Source organism: Psammomys obesus, unplaced genomic scaffold (assembly GCF_907164565.1).
Source record: "Psammomys obesus unplaced genomic scaffold, mPsaObe1.curated_primary_1811, whole genome shotgun sequence".
NCBI lineage: Eukaryota > Metazoa > Chordata > Mammalia > Rodentia > Muridae > Psammomys > Psammomys obesus.
This window is the reverse complement of record NW_026596962.1, coordinates 6,664,699-6,684,439: the sequence shown is the minus strand read 5'-3', so window position 1 is coordinate 6,684,439 and position 19,741 is coordinate 6,664,699. Positions and strand designations below refer to the sequence as shown.

The 19,741-nt window shown below is 39.3% G+C and overlaps 1 protein-coding gene across 2 annotated transcripts in view; it reads right to left on the bottom strand.

Moving 5' to 3' along the window:
- Window positions 1-19,741, bottom strand: part of Rttn (rotatin) — a 163,221-nt gene that overhangs the window by 114,350 nt on the left and 29,130 nt on the right. For both annotated transcript variants that reach the window (XM_055598738.1, XM_055598739.1), the window contains exons 11-14: window positions 16,752-16,922; window positions 4,227-4,439; window positions 2,235-2,347; window positions 908-1,034 (exon numbers count right to left, since the gene is read on the bottom strand). In XM_055598738.1, the coding sequence (XP_055454713.1) occupies window positions 908-1,034; window positions 2,235-2,347; window positions 4,227-4,439; window positions 16,752-16,922 (624 nt within the window). The remainder of the gene's footprint in view (window positions 1-907; window positions 1,035-2,234; window positions 2,348-4,226; window positions 4,440-16,751; window positions 16,923-19,741) is intronic.

Here is a 19,741-nt window from a genome sequence, read left to right as displayed (position 1 = left end):
AAAAAAAAAAAAAAAAACACCTCTAAATTTTTAAAAACTAATGCTTCAGCATTAATGGTTAAAAGTAGCTGTCACTTCCTCAAGATACACATAATTTTATGAGCTTCATTTTATTCATCCATAAATGTAGTAATTCTCCTACATGCCTTCTATGGCCATCTCCCAGATGACACTACCAAAGGTATAGCTTTAAAAACCATCTCAGTGACTAGAGAGATGGCTCAGTGGTTAAGAACACTGGCTGCTCTTCAAAAAGACCCAGGTCAATTCCCAGCACATCACAGCTCACAACTGTCTGTAACTCTAGTTCTATTGGGCCTAACACCGCATACAGACATACATGCAGGCAAAACACCAATGCACATGAAAAAAAATTTTTTTAATCATCTCAGATGGGCATAGTGCCATCTGAGCACCATGGATTAAAAATCCCAGATTTCAGGATTAAAAACTTTGGTTTGGTAAAAAGGAGATTCAACTTAAATAGTCATCATTAACAAAAAAGAAGTAAATCTGAACTTATATAACAGAAAAGATGAATTAACCAAGTAGATCACAGATCCTTCAGGTAAACAAAACACTTGGTAAAAACAGGTATAGTATGGAACTACACTTTAGGCACACAAAACAAACAATGTGTTTTATTTACAAGCACATGCATATACAGTAAACATGGACAGAAAGACACATATCAACACCAAAAGTAGCTGAGATGTCTGTGTGACTGTATATTTCAATCGATATGAAGGCAGATCAGAAGAATGGCAAAATGCAAACACGAGTTACAGCCAGACAGATTTACAGGTGTTCGATTTATCGTGCAACCTTCCCAGAGCTAACTAATGACCAGTGTCCACCTCCGGACTACAGTTCCTAGCACTAACAGAGAACAAGCAGCACGCTCCACCTTCACAATCTCCAGGCAGCACCGGTAGGTCTCCAGCTTCCCCTGCGGCAATGGGTGAGACAGCAGGTGGAGAAGCACCTTCTGACTCTCTCCCTGGAGCACTGGACTAGCCTGTGCAGATTTCCAGCTGAGAGACAGGAAAAACAGCCAAGGATTACAAAGCATGCTGGGAAAGATCCCCTCCTACCCCGGTGCCTTGCAGTGCCATCTTCCCTTAATTAACTAAATGGTCGTGAACAGGCAAAAAAAAGAAAAAAGAAAAAGAAAAAAATTCTCTCTAAAGAAGAGAGAATAGAAACAAACAAAAACTCCTTAAAAACTCACTCTTACAGCCAGGCACATGACCTGTACCTTCAAGTTCAACACTCAGGGCACAGGGGTGGGCAGATCACTAAGTTCCACCCTGGACCACATACCCAGTTGCAGACTGGCCAGGGCTACCCAGTGAGAACGCATACAAAAGGTAATAAGTAAATACAATTTTAATAAAAACAACTTTGGACTTGGGCCAGGGAAATGTCTTAGAGGGTCGAGGTCCTTGCCACCCAAACCTGATGACCTGAGTTCAGTTCCCACACCTTGCAGAAGCAGAACGTATTCCCCTAAACTGTCCTCCTACCTCCACACATGGGGTGGGATGTACACCATGGCACGTTACACACACACACACACATTAATAAAAAAGAAAAAAAACTAAAATTAAAATTTGAGAGTTAACTGGTATTTGTCGTATTATGGAATTTATTATAGGATTCTGTTCCATTATCTCAAAATAAACTAACCAATGCATTAATGCGTTCTAAAATTCCATCTGAGAAAATTAGCAATTTTATAACTTATAAAAACGAGTATTAACCCTGGGGAATCATTTCTGCCCTGACTTCAGGTTTTGAGATTGGGTCTCACTGTGCAGTAAGGTGACTCAGCTCCAGCTGAGTCCCTTGCCTGTGTGCACTGAGCATTGGGCCTATAACCGTGAACCAGCACTTATGGCTATTTAACTAATAACTGCTGGAGTAGCTGACAATGTAGGGATGGCTACAAACGCACAAAAATCCAAGAGCTACACACTTACAGTTAACTAGCTTAATGCAGCTGTACAATTTAATAAACTAATACAATTGAACAGTGAGACCCATAAGGCAATTTAAATTACAATAGAAAACGTGTAAGGTCAGTTTCATTTCTATTATTCCCAAGCTTGCATGTTCGTGCATATTGTTCCGAAGTTTGTGTATCCAGGCGACACAACCATGCCTGCACGTGCATGCGCGCACACACACACTGCCCTATGTTAACATTGTCACATTTAAAACAGAAATATTACATCTTTGAACAAAGACAGATGATTTTCTTTATTATGGGGAAATGCTGATGATAGGAAAAGCTACGCAAGGCTTGGTCCGCCAGCTCCAATAATTCTAGGAGATTCTTTTCTTCCTGCAATAGAAAAAGAAAAAAAGATAGAAAATATGAAATTCATATACATTAAAACTCTCATGTTAACTAAGTACTTTCAAGAAATTAAACCATTAAGAGACCTTGTTTGCATTTAAGTCCACTTTCTGAAAATTCAATCTAAAAATATCAACCTAGAAGCCAAAGTATGTGGGAAATCACAATGAAATGTCAGCAGAGACTGTTCATTATTTGGGTTTCATTTCTGACCTCTGTGTCTAAAAGATTAGGTGGTATATTTTATCACCTACCATCCTGGCAATTTCTGGAAACAAGAAGGCACCTACATGCATACAGACTGCAGGATGCACAAAAACAGCCACTTAAAGATTTAGAACTGCAAAAGAAGAAAGAGGAAGCCAGTGGCATCAAGAAGTGACAAAAAGGGGGGGGGGGCGTCAGGCTAGGTAGCTCAGGCCTTCATCCTAGCTCCTGAGGAGGCTGAGGCACAAGTGTAAGGCCGACTACGACCACAAAATAAAGGCCAGTCTGATCAATTTACAGAAAGCAAACAAACAAGCTAAGCTGGAAGCTCAGTTCAGCTTCAGCGGTAAAGCGCTTACCCAGCAGGAACAAGGCCTGAGAGCCCATGTCCAGTACAGGAAAAGGAAATAAGAGAGCAGGGAATCATATGAAAGAAGGGGAGTTAGTATGATATGGAAAGGATAGGAGCTCTACAAGTACCAAATATATCCGGGCACAGGGTCTTTTCTGAGACTGACACTCAACCAAGGACCAACTGTGGACATAACATAGAACTTCTGCTCGGATGTGGCCCGTGGTAGCTCAGTAACCAAGCAGTTTTCCAAAGTAAGGGGAACAAGGACTATTTCTAACAGGATCTCAACGGCAGGCTCTTTGACCTCCCCCCCGCCCCCGCCCAGGGGAGGAGCAGTCCTGTTAGGCCACAGAGGAGGACTTTGCAGCCAGCCTTGAAGATACCTGATAAAACAGGGTCAAATGAAAGGGGAGGAGGTCCTCCCCTATCACTGGACTTGGAAAGGGGCAGGGAGGAGACCAGGGAGGGAGTTGGGGAGGGGGAGGGAATAAGGGAGCGGGTTACAGCTGGGACACAGAGTTAACAAATTGTAACTTAAAAAAAATAAAAATAAAAATTAAAAAAAAAAAAGGAAATAAGAGAGAACATAAGGCAAAAATAAGAAAAAATCATAATAAATAAATGAAGGAAAATTATAAACACAAGGTTCAGAGATACTTCAAAAGGAGTAAGGACTGTGTGCTTACTCTTCAGGACCCATTTTGATATCCTCAGATGCTACACATGCTTCTATTTGAGGCAATGTCATCTCTGCAACCCATCTCTGGGATCCACTAGCCTTTCAGCATAATATGTTACATTTCAATAGTATTTTTACATGAGATAAATGGTAATAATTACTGCTTCAATACTTTACCTTAAGACTCCCAGTATCTTACAAATATTAACTCAAGCCTACAATTAACAACTACAAAAGTATCAGGTTCTCCATGAAAACATGTAGCAACTATTATAAAAGATAAAAGCAAAATTTTATCTAGATGTCTCTAAGTATGCACTAGCATATCTCTCAGAATTGTGATTAAATCAGTAATCATTGAGTTCCCACAACTATGAAACATTTACACAGGCAACTGATGCTAACTGTAAGACATAATAGTTAACTGACACTGACAATTCTATGAATGCACACTATTCAGGACTCTGACATCTCAGTGTTACATTTTTATAAATTATTTCTTATTTTAATCAGACTGCAGGTCCATTCAATAAATCATATATCAACAAGCAACTTACTGGTTGTATGTCTATCAGATGAAACAGTACAGGTTCGAGTAGGGGATTATTTGCAAAATATTTTACCTCTTTCTCCACTTCAGACAAGAAGTTACAGGAACATTCAATTGAATAAACAGCCTCTGCAGTTTGCTTATAAATGCTGTAGTTTTTAGAATCCAACTGTTCCAAATAAGCTACAACGGCATCATGAATCTCTGAATATTCCAAAGAAATAGGCATGTCCAAAGAGACAAGGAATAGTGCTGTTGACATGGATTCTGGCAGAAACTCTCTCGCCTTGATTAAAAAAAAAAAAGTTAAATATTTTCTAAAGTGCTTTTTTAGAAACAAACTGAACACTCTAATATTAGCTGAGTTTCTTTATAATAAATTTTCTAACAAAAATCTATGCTTTTTCAAGACAAAGCTGTACTTCCCAATATATCAATATATCACCTACTTCTATGTTTTAGTCAGTGGAATATCTCTCTGCTCAAAATGTCTCAGATACAAATATAGACACTTTACCCCAGACCAGGAGACTAGATACCGTCCTCCTCCAACACCGTTAATCTTTCCCTACCTGGTGCCCTTTGTTTACACCTCTGCTTTGAAGGCACGGAACCTTCCCACCAGCAATGGCGGAGGGTTCCCCTTTCTCCACATCCTCTCCAGCATGTGTTGTCACTTGAGTTTTTGATCTTAGCCATTCTGAGGAGTGTAAGGTGAAATCTCAGGGTTGTTTTGATTTGCATTTCCCTGATGACTAAGTATGTTAATCATTTAGGTGTTTCTCTGCCATTCTACATTTCTCTATAGAGAATTCTCTGCTTAGCTCTGTACCCCATTTTTTAATTGGATTACTTGATTTGCAGCTTTATAACTTCTTTAGTTCTTTCTATATTCTGGATATTAGCCCACTGTCAGATAAAGGGTTGGTGAAGATTCTTTCCCAGTCTGTAGGCTTTCGTTTTGTTCTGATGACAGTGTCCTTTGCCTTACAGAAGCTTTTCAGTTTCATGAGGTCCCATTTATTGATTGTTGCTCTTAGAGCCTGTGCTACAGTTGTTTTGTTTAGGAAGTTGTCTCCTGTGCCAATGAGTTCTAGGCTCTTCCCCACTTTTTCTTCTAACTGATTTAGTGTATCTGGTTTTATGTTGAAGTCTTCTATCCACTTGAACTTTAGTTTTGTGCAGGGTGCTAAATATGGATCTATTTGCATTTTTCTACATGTAGACATCCAGTTAGATCAGCACCATTTGTTGAAGATGCTGTCCTTTTTCTATTGTACTGTTTTGGCTTCTTTGTCAAAAATCAAGTATCCATAGGTGTATGCATTTATTTCTGGGTCTTCTATTTGATTCCACTGATCCATCATTCTGTTTCTATGCCAGTACCGTGCAGTTTTTATTACTATTGCTCTATAATACAGCTTGAGATCAGGGATGGAAATACCTCTAGAAGATCTTTTATTGTACAGGATCGTTTTGGCAATTCTGGATTTTCTATTTTTCCATATGACGTTAAGATTTGTTCTTTCAAGGTCTGTAAAGAATCATGTTTGGAATTGTATTGAATCTGTAGATTGCTTTTGTCAGGATGGCCATTTTCACTATGTTAATCCTACCAATCCATGAGCCCAGGAGAGCTTTCCATCTTCTGATATCTTCTTCAATTTCTTTCTTCAGAGACTTCAGAGACTGTTTTTTTTTCAAACAGGTCTTTCACCTGCTTGGTTAGATTCACAGCAGGGTATTTTATGTTATTAGTGGCTATTGTAAAGGTTGTTGTTTCCCTAATTTCTTTCTCAGCCCTTTTGTCTTGCGTATACAGGAGGGCTTCAGGTTGTTTTGAGTTAATTTTGTATCCAGCCACTATGCTGAAGTCTTTATTTGCTGAAGGAGTTCCCTGGTAGAATTTTTGGGGTCGCTCATGTATACTATCAGATCATCTGCAAATAGTGATACCTTGACTTCTTCCTTTCCTATTTGTATCCTCTTGATCTCCTTTAGTTGTCTATTGCTCCAGCTAAGACTTAAAAGTACTATGTTGAAGAGGTAGGGAGAGAGTGGGCAGCCTTGTCTTGTCCCTGATTTCAGTGGGATTGATTTAAGTTTCTCTCCATTGAGTTTGATGTTGGCTATAGGCTTGCTGTATATTGGCTTTACTATGTTTAGATATGTGCCTTGTATTCCTGATCTCTCCAAGACTTTAAACATGAATGGGTGTTGGATTTTGTCAAATGCTTTTTCAGCATCTAAAGAGATGATCATGTGGTTTTTCTCCTTCGGTTTGTTTATATGGTAGATCAAATTGATGGATTTCCATATATTGAACCACCCCATGCCTGGGAGGAAGCCTACTTGGTCATGGTGGATGATCTTTTATGTGATCTTGGATTCACTTTGCAAGGTCAGTCTTCTACGTATGAAAGAATAAGGAACATAAAGAACAAGCAAAGGAGAATTGGTGACGTGGAGATACTGTAATGAAATAACATAACCTAGAAAGTCTAACTCATTTTAGTTTAGGAACTCCAGTGAGAAAAATAATAGCTGGGTCTGAATTAAGCATTAAGCAGAGAAGAGAATACATAGTACTTGATATTCATTCCCTTCCTTTTTCCTCAAGGAGGAATTCTGACATTTTCTCTCTGCATATTTATATTTGAAACTGTTACATCAACAACTCAAAACACTGTGCTAAGATCCTAAATGTAAGTCTTGCATGGCACAGCATTATGTAAAAGTTTGTTAAAAATGGGGAGCTCCAGGTTGGGATTTAGCTCAGCAGTATGGTGCTTGCCCAGCAACCATAAGGCCCTGTGTTGCCAACAAGAGAGGGTGTGGAGAACAAGGAATTCAGCCCCTTTGGTCCTACCCTGATGAATCAGAATATGGATTAACAAGATCTCTCGGAGATCCACTTGCTCATTATATTTCAGAATGTACTACTGTGAATCACTCACTCAGCAGCAGCAACGACACCTCACAGCCCTGGTGTATGAAGTCCTCCTCGCTTTTACCTCCACTTGCAAGCTGAGAATACAAGTATATTCCTAGAATACACTTGCATCTTGGATTCTGCTTCTTCTGGTTCAGGTAGTATTTTCAGCTCACCCCCCTTCCTGCCCCAAATATTTACCCAAGTGAAAGAATCTTCATTTTTATTTCCCAATTTAGTTCACCCAGCTAAGATATTTCTCACAAGATTAAAAGGAAAATCACTGTGAACATGGCTCAAATTCCCCTCCAATTGTTAGGGACTCCTCACAGGCAGAGGGCAGCAAAACCTCACATTTCTAAACAATGGAGAATGAGGAGCAATGGAAGCACATTTCTGTTAGATGCCATTTTAAAGTACTGAGTTAACTGAAGCAAACATAACCAAGTAACCTATAAATACTTAATTATAATTTCCTGCAATACTTAGAACTAATCTGTTGAAGTCATCAGTTAAAAACACAAATATACTACCAAAAATTACAGATACTGATTTATCTTCTGAAAAAAAAAAAAATGACGAATAATCTATGTTCAAAGTAAACAAACAACACAGTCAGACTCTGGACATATTATATACACACTAACCATACAACACAATTTACATATATATAAGCATAAGTACATAGGCACATGTACATGTGTCCAGTTCAGGTGGTAAGTATTGTCTGGAAACATAAATCTGGGGGTGTAAACAAGTAGATAGCTTTAAGAATCACAAATAAGGAAGTTCATGAGGGCCAAGGTCAGTGCTAGGGTTCTACATTGTAATTTTTCACAATATAAAATGTATATTTTAAATATAAAACTTTGGTTTTTTCCCAAAATGACCTGCCAATATATTGCATATCTTAAATATTATTAGAAAATAGAATTGCTACTATATTCTCCACAAAACTCTAAGAGCAAACTAAAATGGTTACTAAGGGCAATAAAAAGGCACAGGAAGCAGCTCTCTACTTGTCATGATCTCCCCTATGCCTTCTGTGGTGATAACATTTTTCAGGAAATGTCTCCTGACTCCAAAGAAACTAAACTTTTCAAGACCTTGACATCAAGCTAATAATGTACCTTAAGATCATTTAAGACTGTGTACTCAACCTGCTACCGTACTGTGTACTCAGCTTGCTCAACTTTAACCTGACTTAATTAAGTAACCAACCTTACTATGCCATGAACTTTCCATGCAATCGGCTTGTACAAGCTAAGCTAAATGCAGTCCTAATCCTAACTTACATACTCTTGTATATTTCTGACCCAGAATAATGTATATACGTGTGTTGTGGTAATCATTTGATGAAAGCAGACAAGAGGGTGAAAGCAACCTTAAAATAAATATTCACTACAAATATTTAAACAACCTATGGATATAGATTGGTAACAACTGTTTGCAGTGTGGAGTGCCACGTGGGGTCAGTAACTCACTCTCCTGGAAAGAATTCTTATTCCCTTCCCATGTTGTTTCCTGCACTATTCAATAAATACAGAGAAATGACAGGACAGGCATAATAAACATCAGACATAGACAAACAGACATCTGAAACAGACACATACAATAGACAAAGGATAGACAGGCCAGTAGCTACAACCCACAGAGGGCACAGAAAGACAAGCGGAGAATTTAAATTTGGACTCACTCTTGGTTAAACTAATCCAAGAGGATGTTGCTTTGTTTTCATTTCCAAATGGGACACTGATGCATATTAAGATTATCTTTAATGCATTAACTGACACACCTTCATTAAAATAGACCCTTTTTTTATAATAACACTATAAAATACCTGTACATGAATGATGTGTGACATTTTAGCATGAACAGTCAAAATCAGAGATAGAACTGAATTTATAGTTATATAGTCAGGGCCACTGAGACGGCTTAGCATGTAAAGGCACCTGCCACCATGCCTCTTCACCTGATTTCCATGCTCAGGACCCACAAGGTAAAGAGAAGAGACATTCAATGCCCACACGAAGTATTTGACCTACCATGCCACATGTACCCAGACACACACGCTAGATAATAAACGTTAAAAAAGTAAAATAGAAAAACAAAAACTATGTAGTCAAGAAGATTTGTAAATCATATTTACGCCTATGTGAGCCCATACATGCTTAGAACAAAATAGTATTTGACAATGAAAATTAAAAATTGCTTGAACAAGCAGCAACAATGATAAAGCTCAAAAGACAAGAACTTGAGAAGACTTCACAGTTGCATTAACTAATCATCAAAGCAGACAAAACGGTCTGCAAAGAGAAGTCCTTCCTGAAGGAGTTCAGCTGAGAGGATGAGGTGGAGTATGGATAGGAAGAGGCCCATGACAGGCTGGCAATGTTCTGTCTATTCGAGGAGGTGGAGTAAGGGATAGGAAGAGGTGGGCTCTAGGTTGAAACATTCAACTGCATATTTCCTGAATATATGTTAAAAGTGTAACAAAAATTACCCCAAAGCCTTCATAGAATATGGTTTTTGACTGAATTTTTATTTTAAATGGTCTGATTAAGCTGTCATTATTAAACTACTGCATAATTTCAGAAATAGTATTGAGCCATAAACATAAGACATACTGGCTGTAGGCACTTCCAACTTTTTCAACTTCTCAAAAGTACTTCTTTTTAATAATTTTCCCACATATACAAACACAATTATATTTCCAAGTCCAACTTTTTTACTTATTCTCCAATAAAAATGATCAAATGTACAGAACTAGAACATATTTTTAGTATACCTATAATAAAAACATGTTCATTTTGATCAAAGCAATACAGACTTAAACCAAAATATAAGTAAATACACACAGACACTTAGCATAGTGTTACTCCTTACATTAAAAAATCCTAAATTTCATTTCCAGAGGAATGCCTTTATAAATTACAAAACATTTTTATGGCAAAATATCACTGTCCATTAAAATTTATGAAGTGCCTAAGTGGACAATGTATACTAGATAATAAGGAATCATAAAAGCATAATTTCCATAGTCTCAATTTGATTATAAAAGAAAAAGGTAGACCTCAAATTAATTTGAAATCATAAATTTTATTCTTCTTTGTGTATTAAAATGTTCTCTAAAAAAATTATTTTATATTTTGAATAAAAAGACCAGAATTTAAAAAGAAAGGATTGGGTAAAACAGAAAAGTAGATTTTATAAAAGCACTTAAAAACTAGAAGAAAGCTTAATAATATCAAAGGTAGAAAAGTAGCTTTGTAAAGGAGTATACCAATCACATAAAGAACTTTCAAAAGACATACTAATTAACTTGAACTCATACAATTAGCTCAAGCCATCAAGATAGCTTAGATACTAAATGAGTGACCCCAAAAACTCTACCAGGGAACTCCTACAGCTGATAAACACCTTCAGCAAAGTGGCCGGATATAAAATTAACTCAAAAAAATCAGTAGCACTCCTGTATACAAAAGACAAAAGGGCTGAGAAAGAAATTAGAGAAACAACACCATTCACAATAGCCACAAATGACATAAAGTACCTTGGCGTAACCCTAACCAAGGAAGTCAAAGACTTGTATGAAAAAAATTTCAAGTCTCTGAAGAAAGAATTAGAGGAAGATATGAGAAGATGGAAAGATCTCCCATGCTCATGGCTTGGCAGGATTAACATAGTAAAAATGGCCATCTTAACCAAAAGCAATCTACAGATTTAATGCAATTCCCATCAAATTGCCAACACAATTCTTTACAGACCTGGAAAGAAAAATTCTCAACTTCGTATTGAATAACAAGAAACCGAGAATTGCTAAAACAATCCTCTACAATAAAAGATCTTCTGGAGGTATCTCCATCCCTGATCTCAAGCTGTACTATAGAGCAACAGTTATAAAAACTGCATGGTACTGGCATAGAAACAGAATGGTGGATCAATGGAATCGAACAGAAGACCCAGAAATAAACCCACACACTTACGGACACCTGATTTTTGACAAAGATGCCAAAACCATACAATGGAAAAAAGACAGCATCTTAAACAAATGGTGCTGGTCTAACTGGATGTCTACATGTAGAAAAATGAAAATAGATCCATACTTATCACCCTGCACAAAACTGAAGTCCAAGTGGATCAAAGACCTCAACATAAAACCAGACACATTAAATCGGCTAGAAAAAAAAGTGGGGAATACCCTAGAACTCATTGGTACAGGAGAAAACTTCCTAAACAGAACACCAACAGCACAGGCTCTAAGAGCAACAATCAATAAATGGGACCTCATGAAATTGAAAAGCTTCTGTAAAGCAAAGGACACTGTCATCAAAACAAAGCGACTGCCTACAGATTGGGAAAGAATCATCACCAACCCTCTATCTGACAGAGGACTCATATCCAATATATATAAAGAACTAAACAAGCTGAAAAGCAACAAACCAAGTAATCCACTTAAAAAATGGGGAACAGAGCTAAAGAGAGAATTCTCTGCAGAGGAATATCGAATGGCAGAGAAGCACTTAAAGAAATGCTCAACCTCATTAGCCATTAGGGAAATGCAAATCAAAACAACCCTGAGATTTCACCTTACACCCATCAGAATGGCCAAGATGAAAATCTCAAGGGACAACACATGCTGGAGAGGTTGTGGAGAAAGGGGAACGCTTCTCCACTGCTGGTGGGAATGTAAACTGGTACAACCACTCTGGAAATCAATCTGGCGCTTTCTCAGACAACTAGGAATAGCGCTTCCTCAAGATCCAGCCATACCACTCCTAGGCATATACCCAAAAGAGGCGCAAGTACACAACAAGGACATTTGTTCAACCATGTTTGTAGCAGCTTTATTTGTAATAGCCAGAAGCTGGAAAAAACCCAGATGCCCCTCAACTGAAGAATGGATGCAGAAACTGTGGTACATCTATACAATGGAGTATTACTCAGCAATGAAAAATAAGGAAATCATGAAATTTGCAGGTAAATGGTGGGACCTGGAAAGGATCATCCTGAGTGAATTGACCCAGAAGCAAAAAGACACTCACGGTATATACTCACTCATATAAACATACAATATAGAATAAACCCACTAAAAGCTGTACATCTAAACAAACTAAGCAAAAGAGAGGACCCTAACTAAAATGTTCAATCCCCATCCTGAAAGGCAAAGAGGATGGACATCAGAAGAAAACGAAAATAGGAAACAACCTCGAAACCCGCTACAGAGGGCCTCTGAAAGCCAGAAGAAAACAGGAAACCACCTTGAAACCTGCCACAGAGGGCCTCTGAAAGCTTCTGCAGTATAGACTGTCAAAGCAGATGCTGAGCCTGATGGCCAACTGATGGGCAGAGTGAATGGAATTTTATGTAAGAAGTGGGAAATAGTAAGAGCTGGAGGGAACGGGAACTCCACAAGCAGAGCAACAGAACAAGATAATTTGAACACAGGGAACTTCCCAGAGACTCATACTCCAACCAAGGACTATTTGTGGAGATGACCTGGAACCCCTGCACAGGTGTAGCCCATGGCAGTTCAGTGTCCAAGTGGGTTACATAGTAATGGGAAGAGGGACTGCCTCTGACATAATCTGATTGGCCTGCTCTTTGATCACTTCCCCCTGGGGGGGGGAGCAGCCTTACCAGGCCACAGTAGAGGACAATGCAGCCACTTTTGATGAGAACTGATAGACTAAGATCAGAAAGGAGAGGAGAACCTCCCCTATCAGTGGACTTGGGGAGTGGCATGCATGCAGAAAGGGGAGGGAGGGTGGGATCGGCAGGGGAGGAGGGAGGGGCTTATGGGGGGATACAAAATGAATAAAGTGTAATTAATAAAAAATAAAAAAAATAAAAAAAAAAAACAAACAGCCAAGTTCAACTATCAGCCATACAAATCAATTAGGTTTTTTGAAGATTTTATTTTGTTTTTGCGCCTGTACATGTACATGTAAGCACACACGTGGGCACCCAGAGTGTCCCGTCCTATCTTTTGAGGTAAAACTACAGGTGCCTGTGAGCTGCCCAGAGTGGATGCTAGGAAGTAAAGTCAGGTCTCTCCAAAAGCACTAAGCGTTCTTAAACACTGAGCCATCTCTCTAGCCTTTAAAATATCACAATAGTTCATACTACAAAACATACGTTTTTTAATTCTTTTGGCAAGCTGACAAAAGAAAATATCAAGTAATTATATAGCCGGTAAAAAGAGGCAACCAAAGAAAACCTTCAAGATGCACGTGTGTCATCAAAAAAATAAATCAAAGTCACTGAAGTTATTACGCTGGAATATACAACTGAGAGTACAGCATATAGGAAAATAGATTAATACTAAGAAACCAACCTTGATCAACACCTGATCCTAACGGCTCTGCTTATCTATTTTGAAAAGTCAATGTAAGATAAAATAGATGACATTAGCATATTCTAGCTAGGATATAATTTCTGAAAGGCTGGAAACTATGTATTACATATGCCAAGGAATTTGGGGTACAGGGACAAGTAAAAATCTCTACCTAGCTGTAAAGAAACAGTGCCTAACCTTACCAGAATGATAAGCATCAAGAGGTATGCTACTCGCTCGCAGAGATGAGTGTGAGTACACCTGTAATGACATCCATTCACTTTTAAAGGTCCAGTAATTATATAGGTATACATATGTGTATGTCTATATACATGAGGTATTTGTAAGGCTTGCTACATGATTAGTACAAGTAAAAATAATAGGGTGAAATGAATTAGAATTAAAGACATGGCCATTTCCCTTCATATGCGCCCAGGAGTTGAAAACAGGCTCACTGATCAAGAGCACTTGTTGCTCTTGCAGAGGACCAAGGTTCAATTCCTGGCACCCAAACAGCAGCTCACAATCATCTGTAACTCCTATTCCAGAGGTCCTGATGCCCTCTTCTGACCTCTATCAGTACCAGGTACACAATGGTGCTCATACTCACATGCAGATAAAACACTCACACATAAAATAAACAAATAATTTTTAAATGAAACCAGGCAAGTCAAGAATATAAATACATATGTTAAATAAAAGCAAACTTTAGACAAGATTAAGTTCCATGAGACCAGTTCTACATCCAGTTTCTAATACTACTAACCAACTACAGGCAATGAATTAAATACTCATTAGGTAAACAATGAAGGAGTACACACGAGTGCAGAAAACTCAAATGCATTTAACATATGCAAAAATAAAAATCCCTTTCTATCAAATGATTTGCCCAACTGTTCGAGGTGCTACTCACTTTCTCTATCTCTCTCAAAACTGCTGTACCTTGGGGAACAGAGGAAGCCATGAGTAATGTGTAAGGAGAGAAAGAAGTCTTGAGTGATGCGTACTGATAACAGGGGCACAACCATATCCAGCACCCCAATATCTCAGACCATGGCATGGCGATCTTCCTCAGTCAGGCTCAGGGAACTGGCAAACCCTTCCTGTGATCCAAGAATGTGTATTTAGGGAAGGCTGACAGGTGTGCAGAAACCAGCACCCACAGCTCTCTCTTAGAAAACTGCAGGCTGAGCTGCTCCCAGAGAGACCTCCTACCCAGACTAGCTAAACTTCCTTCCTCACTCAGCTATCCACAATAAAACTTCCTCCTTCACACTGGGTTTTCAGGTGGCTCTTGGCGTGTCTCCATCTTAGCCCACCTGATACGTGTGTGTGTGTGTGTGTGTGTGTGTGTGTGTGTGTGTGTGTGTCTTTTCTATCTTTATTCCTTTGTCACCTGAGTCAGTTTTCCAGGACCAAGTTGTGCAGGTTCAATAGGAATATGCAAAGAAAGAGAAAGAGAAAAGTAAAGAGAAAGAGAAAGAGAAAGAGACGAAAGAAAGAGACGAAAGAGAAAGAGACAAAAGAGAAAGAGAAAGACAAAGGGGTAGAAGAGAAGAGGGAGAGGGAGGGAGAAAAAGGAAGTGCATGCTAGGTGTAAAACATGGGGTAAGCAGAACCCAGAAAGAGGCAGTTACGCTTGACTTTAAAATTATATTTTAGTACTCTGAAGGAGATTCTGCTAGCAGTGTTTTCTTTATAGATTATACTCATCTCCCTAACTGTAAGGATTCTTTAGGTTTTCAGAGTTCCACAAGTTTGGGTTTAGTGTAGTGAGTCTTTATAGTTAGTGTTGATCTGCCCACTCTGAAATAGTCCCTGGGCTTCTAGCCAGCCTGCCCAGATCTGTGTTCAGGTTCTCTTTCTCCAGGTGTACAAGTGGTTGGGGCTGTGGGCTCTCTTGTGCTTGGCCTTGAGCTAAAGCAGGAAGATACCAGCGCCCTTGTCTGTGAGGTTAGGTTTGAGGAGGCATATGCCTTCTTAGGTGGGGACTCCTTTATAGCAGAGCACTGGCCACTACAAAGCAGGCTGGGCAGCACCTCAGGAAATAGCTCTGCTTCAACCTCTTGGTGGACAAGGCCAGCAGCAGCTCCTATAAGCAGCCCCGAGAAGAGGCCTGAGATAAGGGAAGGATCTTACTGGTTCTCAAGTTGTTCTAGTTTTTGAACAAGATAACCCAAACACCCAGGCTAGAGGCCACCATGTTTTCTCTCCATAACCAGATTCCAGAGATCACAGGAACTGCTACTGAACCAGCAGTCAAGCTGCATCAGAAGCATTTAAGAGGCATGGAGAAAGCCTTGGGTGATGTGTGACAAATGACGTCCTCTGTATGTGCACTGATGACATGGCACAGCCATGTCGAGGAGCCCAGTGCCTCGGCCACACGGAGAATGTCAGGAGTCTCCAAAGCCTGTGACAGGTGTGCCGTGCATGCGAGAATGACCCAGCGTAGCGACCCTCCGATAGGCCTGCCACCCAACCCTGCTCCCCTGTAACGGGGGCTCAGAGTGACAACGGTCCCCCAGGCTCGTGTAAGTCAATGTCTGCGCCCAGTTGGGGACTGTTTAGGAGGGACTAGAAGGTGTGGCCATGTGCAAGGGGTGTGTCACTGCAGGGGGGACGCGCGGTTCCAAAATGCCAGGCCAGGCCGAGGTTACTGTCCCTCTCTCCACCTGCCTCTGTCGCTGAGTCTCTATCTCTCTCTGTGTCTGTCTGTCTATGCCTCTCCTTCTGTGTCTCTGTCTCTTTGTACATGTATCTATTTCTGTGTCTGTCTGTCTATCTCTCCCTGCTGCTGGTGGATAAGATATAAGTTCTCACCTTACTGCTCCACTGCCTTGCTTGCCTGCCGCCATGCTCCCCACCATGCCTCTAAAACTGTAAGCAAACCTGGAATTAAATGCTTTCTTGTATAAGCTGTCTTGGGTCTCATGATGTCTCCTCACAACAACTGAACGGTAACTAGACTGAAGCCCCCTACCAAAATTAGCTAAACCTATGTCTTTGTTCAGCTGTATACAATAAAAACAAACCACCTCCTCGACACAGATGTATAAAATAAATACACTTAAGTTTCTGGGTTGCTGCAGGAGGTGTGCGTCTCCATCAGAGCAAATAGCCCACCTGATCCCAGTTTTCTGTACAGGGGTCTGTGCGTCTGTCCTTTCTTCATTCTCTCATCACCCTAATCAGGTTTCCAGGGGCAAGCCATGCAGAACACAGTGCATATATTTTGAAAATATTCTAAAGGAGAACAGACCTCCACACCATTAAATAGCACTTACAATCTTCGGTAACTTTTAAGCACCCTGCCTCTTCTCCCTTACCTTTTCGACGGGGAGAAGGACCTGCAACAGTCGAACTGTGAACAGCGTGATGCTGACAAAGGCCATCCTGTGATGCACCGACAGGGCCTCTGCCTGCTCCAAGCTAAAACCGTTTCTACGGTAACACATGGTTTCTCCAAGGGACCCCAGTACTTGCAGCAGTTTCTCTTTCTGGAAACATTCAGACAAGACAAAACTAAACAAACAATCAATTTTGCATGTAAATATGCAAATGCCATTGAGAATACATAGAATATTATTGTTAAAATATTACCATTAACAAACCAACACAAAAATTTATTTCATTCAACAAAAATAACCAACATCTGATGATAATAAAAAGTACAAAAGAATGGCAAATGCACTAACACTGTAAAGAAAAGCTACAGTTCTTGAGTATTTAAGAAAAACTCCTTCATCTAATGTCCATCCCATTTGTCTTTCTAAGTGAGGACTGATCATCTTACCCTGGGTTCTCTTTCTTGTTTATCTTCTTTAGGTGTATAGGTTTCAGTATGTTTATCCTATCTTATGGGTCTATATAAGTGAGTATATGCCATGTGTATCTTTCTGCTTTTGGGATACCTCACTCAGGATGATCGTTTCTAGGTCCCACATTTGCCTGCAAATTTCATGATTTCCTCATTTTTAATTGCTGAGTAGTATTCCATTGTGTGAAAGTACCACAATTTCTGTATCCATTCCTCAGGTGAGGGACATCTGGGTTGTTTCCAGGTTCTGGCTAGTTCAGGATCCAAGTGGGTACCCTAATAAGGGGTACAGGGACTGTTTCTGACATGAACTCAATGGTGGGCTCTTTGACCTCCCCCCCACAAGGGAGAAGCAGCCCTGCTAGGCCACATAGGAGGACTTTGCAGCCAGTCCTGAAGATACGTGATAAACCAGGATCAGATGAAAGAGGAGGAGGTCCTTCCCTATCAGTGGACTTGGAAAGGGGCCAGGAGGAGATGAGGGAGGGTGGGATTAGGAGGGAAAGAGGGAGCGGGATACAGCTGGAATACAAAGTTAACAAACTGTAACTTAATATTAAAAAAATAATAAATAATGTCAAAAAATAAAAATAAAATTTCTATCTTAAAGAAAAAAAAAAACTCCTAACTAATAATAACAAAAACAACGAAATACAAAAGCTTACTGGACTATAAGCTACCCCCAGTTTCCAATGCCTGATTTTCTGAACTGGAACAAAGACACAATAGACCTTGCTTCAAATGTGTGTGTGTCAAACTTACTATGGGTGAATTCAACGGCAAATATAATGGGGAAGAGGAAGTAATTTAACAGATATATTCTCATATTGATTCAAATGTCATTAAATAATAAAACAGAAACCAAAGAACTAAAAGAACAACTGTCAAATTATGTCAACTTTCTTCTCAAGTAGTAGGGTTTTTCCAAGAGGAAATATTTTACCATCATAAATTTCCATGTAACTTACCACTTAACCAAAACATTGCATCTTTATAGTAAAAGGTAAGTGTAACATCTGAAGAAAATCATAAAGCTAAAGAGACTGACTTGCCAAGTAATGCCAAGATAGACCAAAATCTATCATAGGGATGGTGGCATGTGCGCTAAACTACCTGGTCCATAACAGGCTTCCATGAGACAGCGCAGCAGGACAGTGGCAGAGCACACTGGAGTCTTGCTCCCGCATGTCTACAGGAAAACTGAAGTGGGAAACCTGCACCCTGAGAGCACTACGCACTCACTGCAAGTCACTGAGGAACGTAGAAGCAAGGAGTCCTGAAGACAAAAGGGGGCGGCTTGTCAGTGACCTACAGCGACAGCAATGACACAGAGATTGAAATGAGACAAAATGAAGGACAACAAGAGGAGCTGGAAGTTATCTGCAAGAATAGCTGAGCCCCCAGCTCCCTGACCTAACTGTCAGGTGCATAAGGGAGAACGCAGGCCTGACTGCACACGCTAAGTAGAGGGGTGCTCCAGGAAAATGCACTCTGTGCTTAGCAATAAATTTTCTGTTTCAACACAGCACTTTTTATTACTTGAAATGAATAAAAGTATTCTACTCTAGAAGCTTCAGTACACTGCTTAACAAAACTAAATTACAGAATGTCAGACATGACTGAACTATTTAGAACTATCCAGAAATATGAGTATATATCCTCAAGTACTTCATTTCTAATTGATAAAAATACATTTTATCACTCATTTACTGTCTATCTTTCATCTTAAAGTTTGTCAAAGTAGGAACATAGAGGAATTTCAGGTTTTTGCTTCTTTTGATATAACACTGAAGAAAACACCTTTACCAAAGAGGTATTTATTCTTAAGTAAACCATGTATCATTCCAAGTACTGATGGCTGACCAAGCATTTTCTTACATACCAATTAGTACTTATATAACAGATTTAATCTTTACAGGAAAAAAGATTCCACTGAGTCACAAAAGATCAGCAGCCAAAAGTAAAAAGTGAATGACTAACATTCACAGATAAATGTTCTGGCCAAGAATCTCTTTAAAACCTGATAATCCATTCCTCTCATTTCTAAAGATAAAATAACTTGCTGAAAACCTTCAATATGTGAAAAAAATCTTTTTTTAAAAAGTACTATAAAGGAGTATAACTTTAAAGAAAAACTAAAATAAAAAATATTTTATCAGAAACTAGGGATGCAGTTCAGTTAGCTGACTTACTGCTCAGCATGCCGTAATTTAATACCGTTGCAAGGTAGCTCATGCTTATAATCCCAACATTTAGGAAGCTGATGCAAGAGGATCAGAAGTTCAAGATCATCTTTGGCTACACAGCAAATTGGAGGCCAGTACATGAGACTGTCTCAGAAACAAAAAAAGCAAACAAATGAATACTATTATCTGAAATTGAAGGGCTTGAAAACACATTATACCTATTATACATCATTTATTTATCTCTTCAAGACATATGTACCATGAAAAAAGAAAGAAAGAAAGAAAGAAAGAAAGAAAGAAAGAAAGAAAGAAA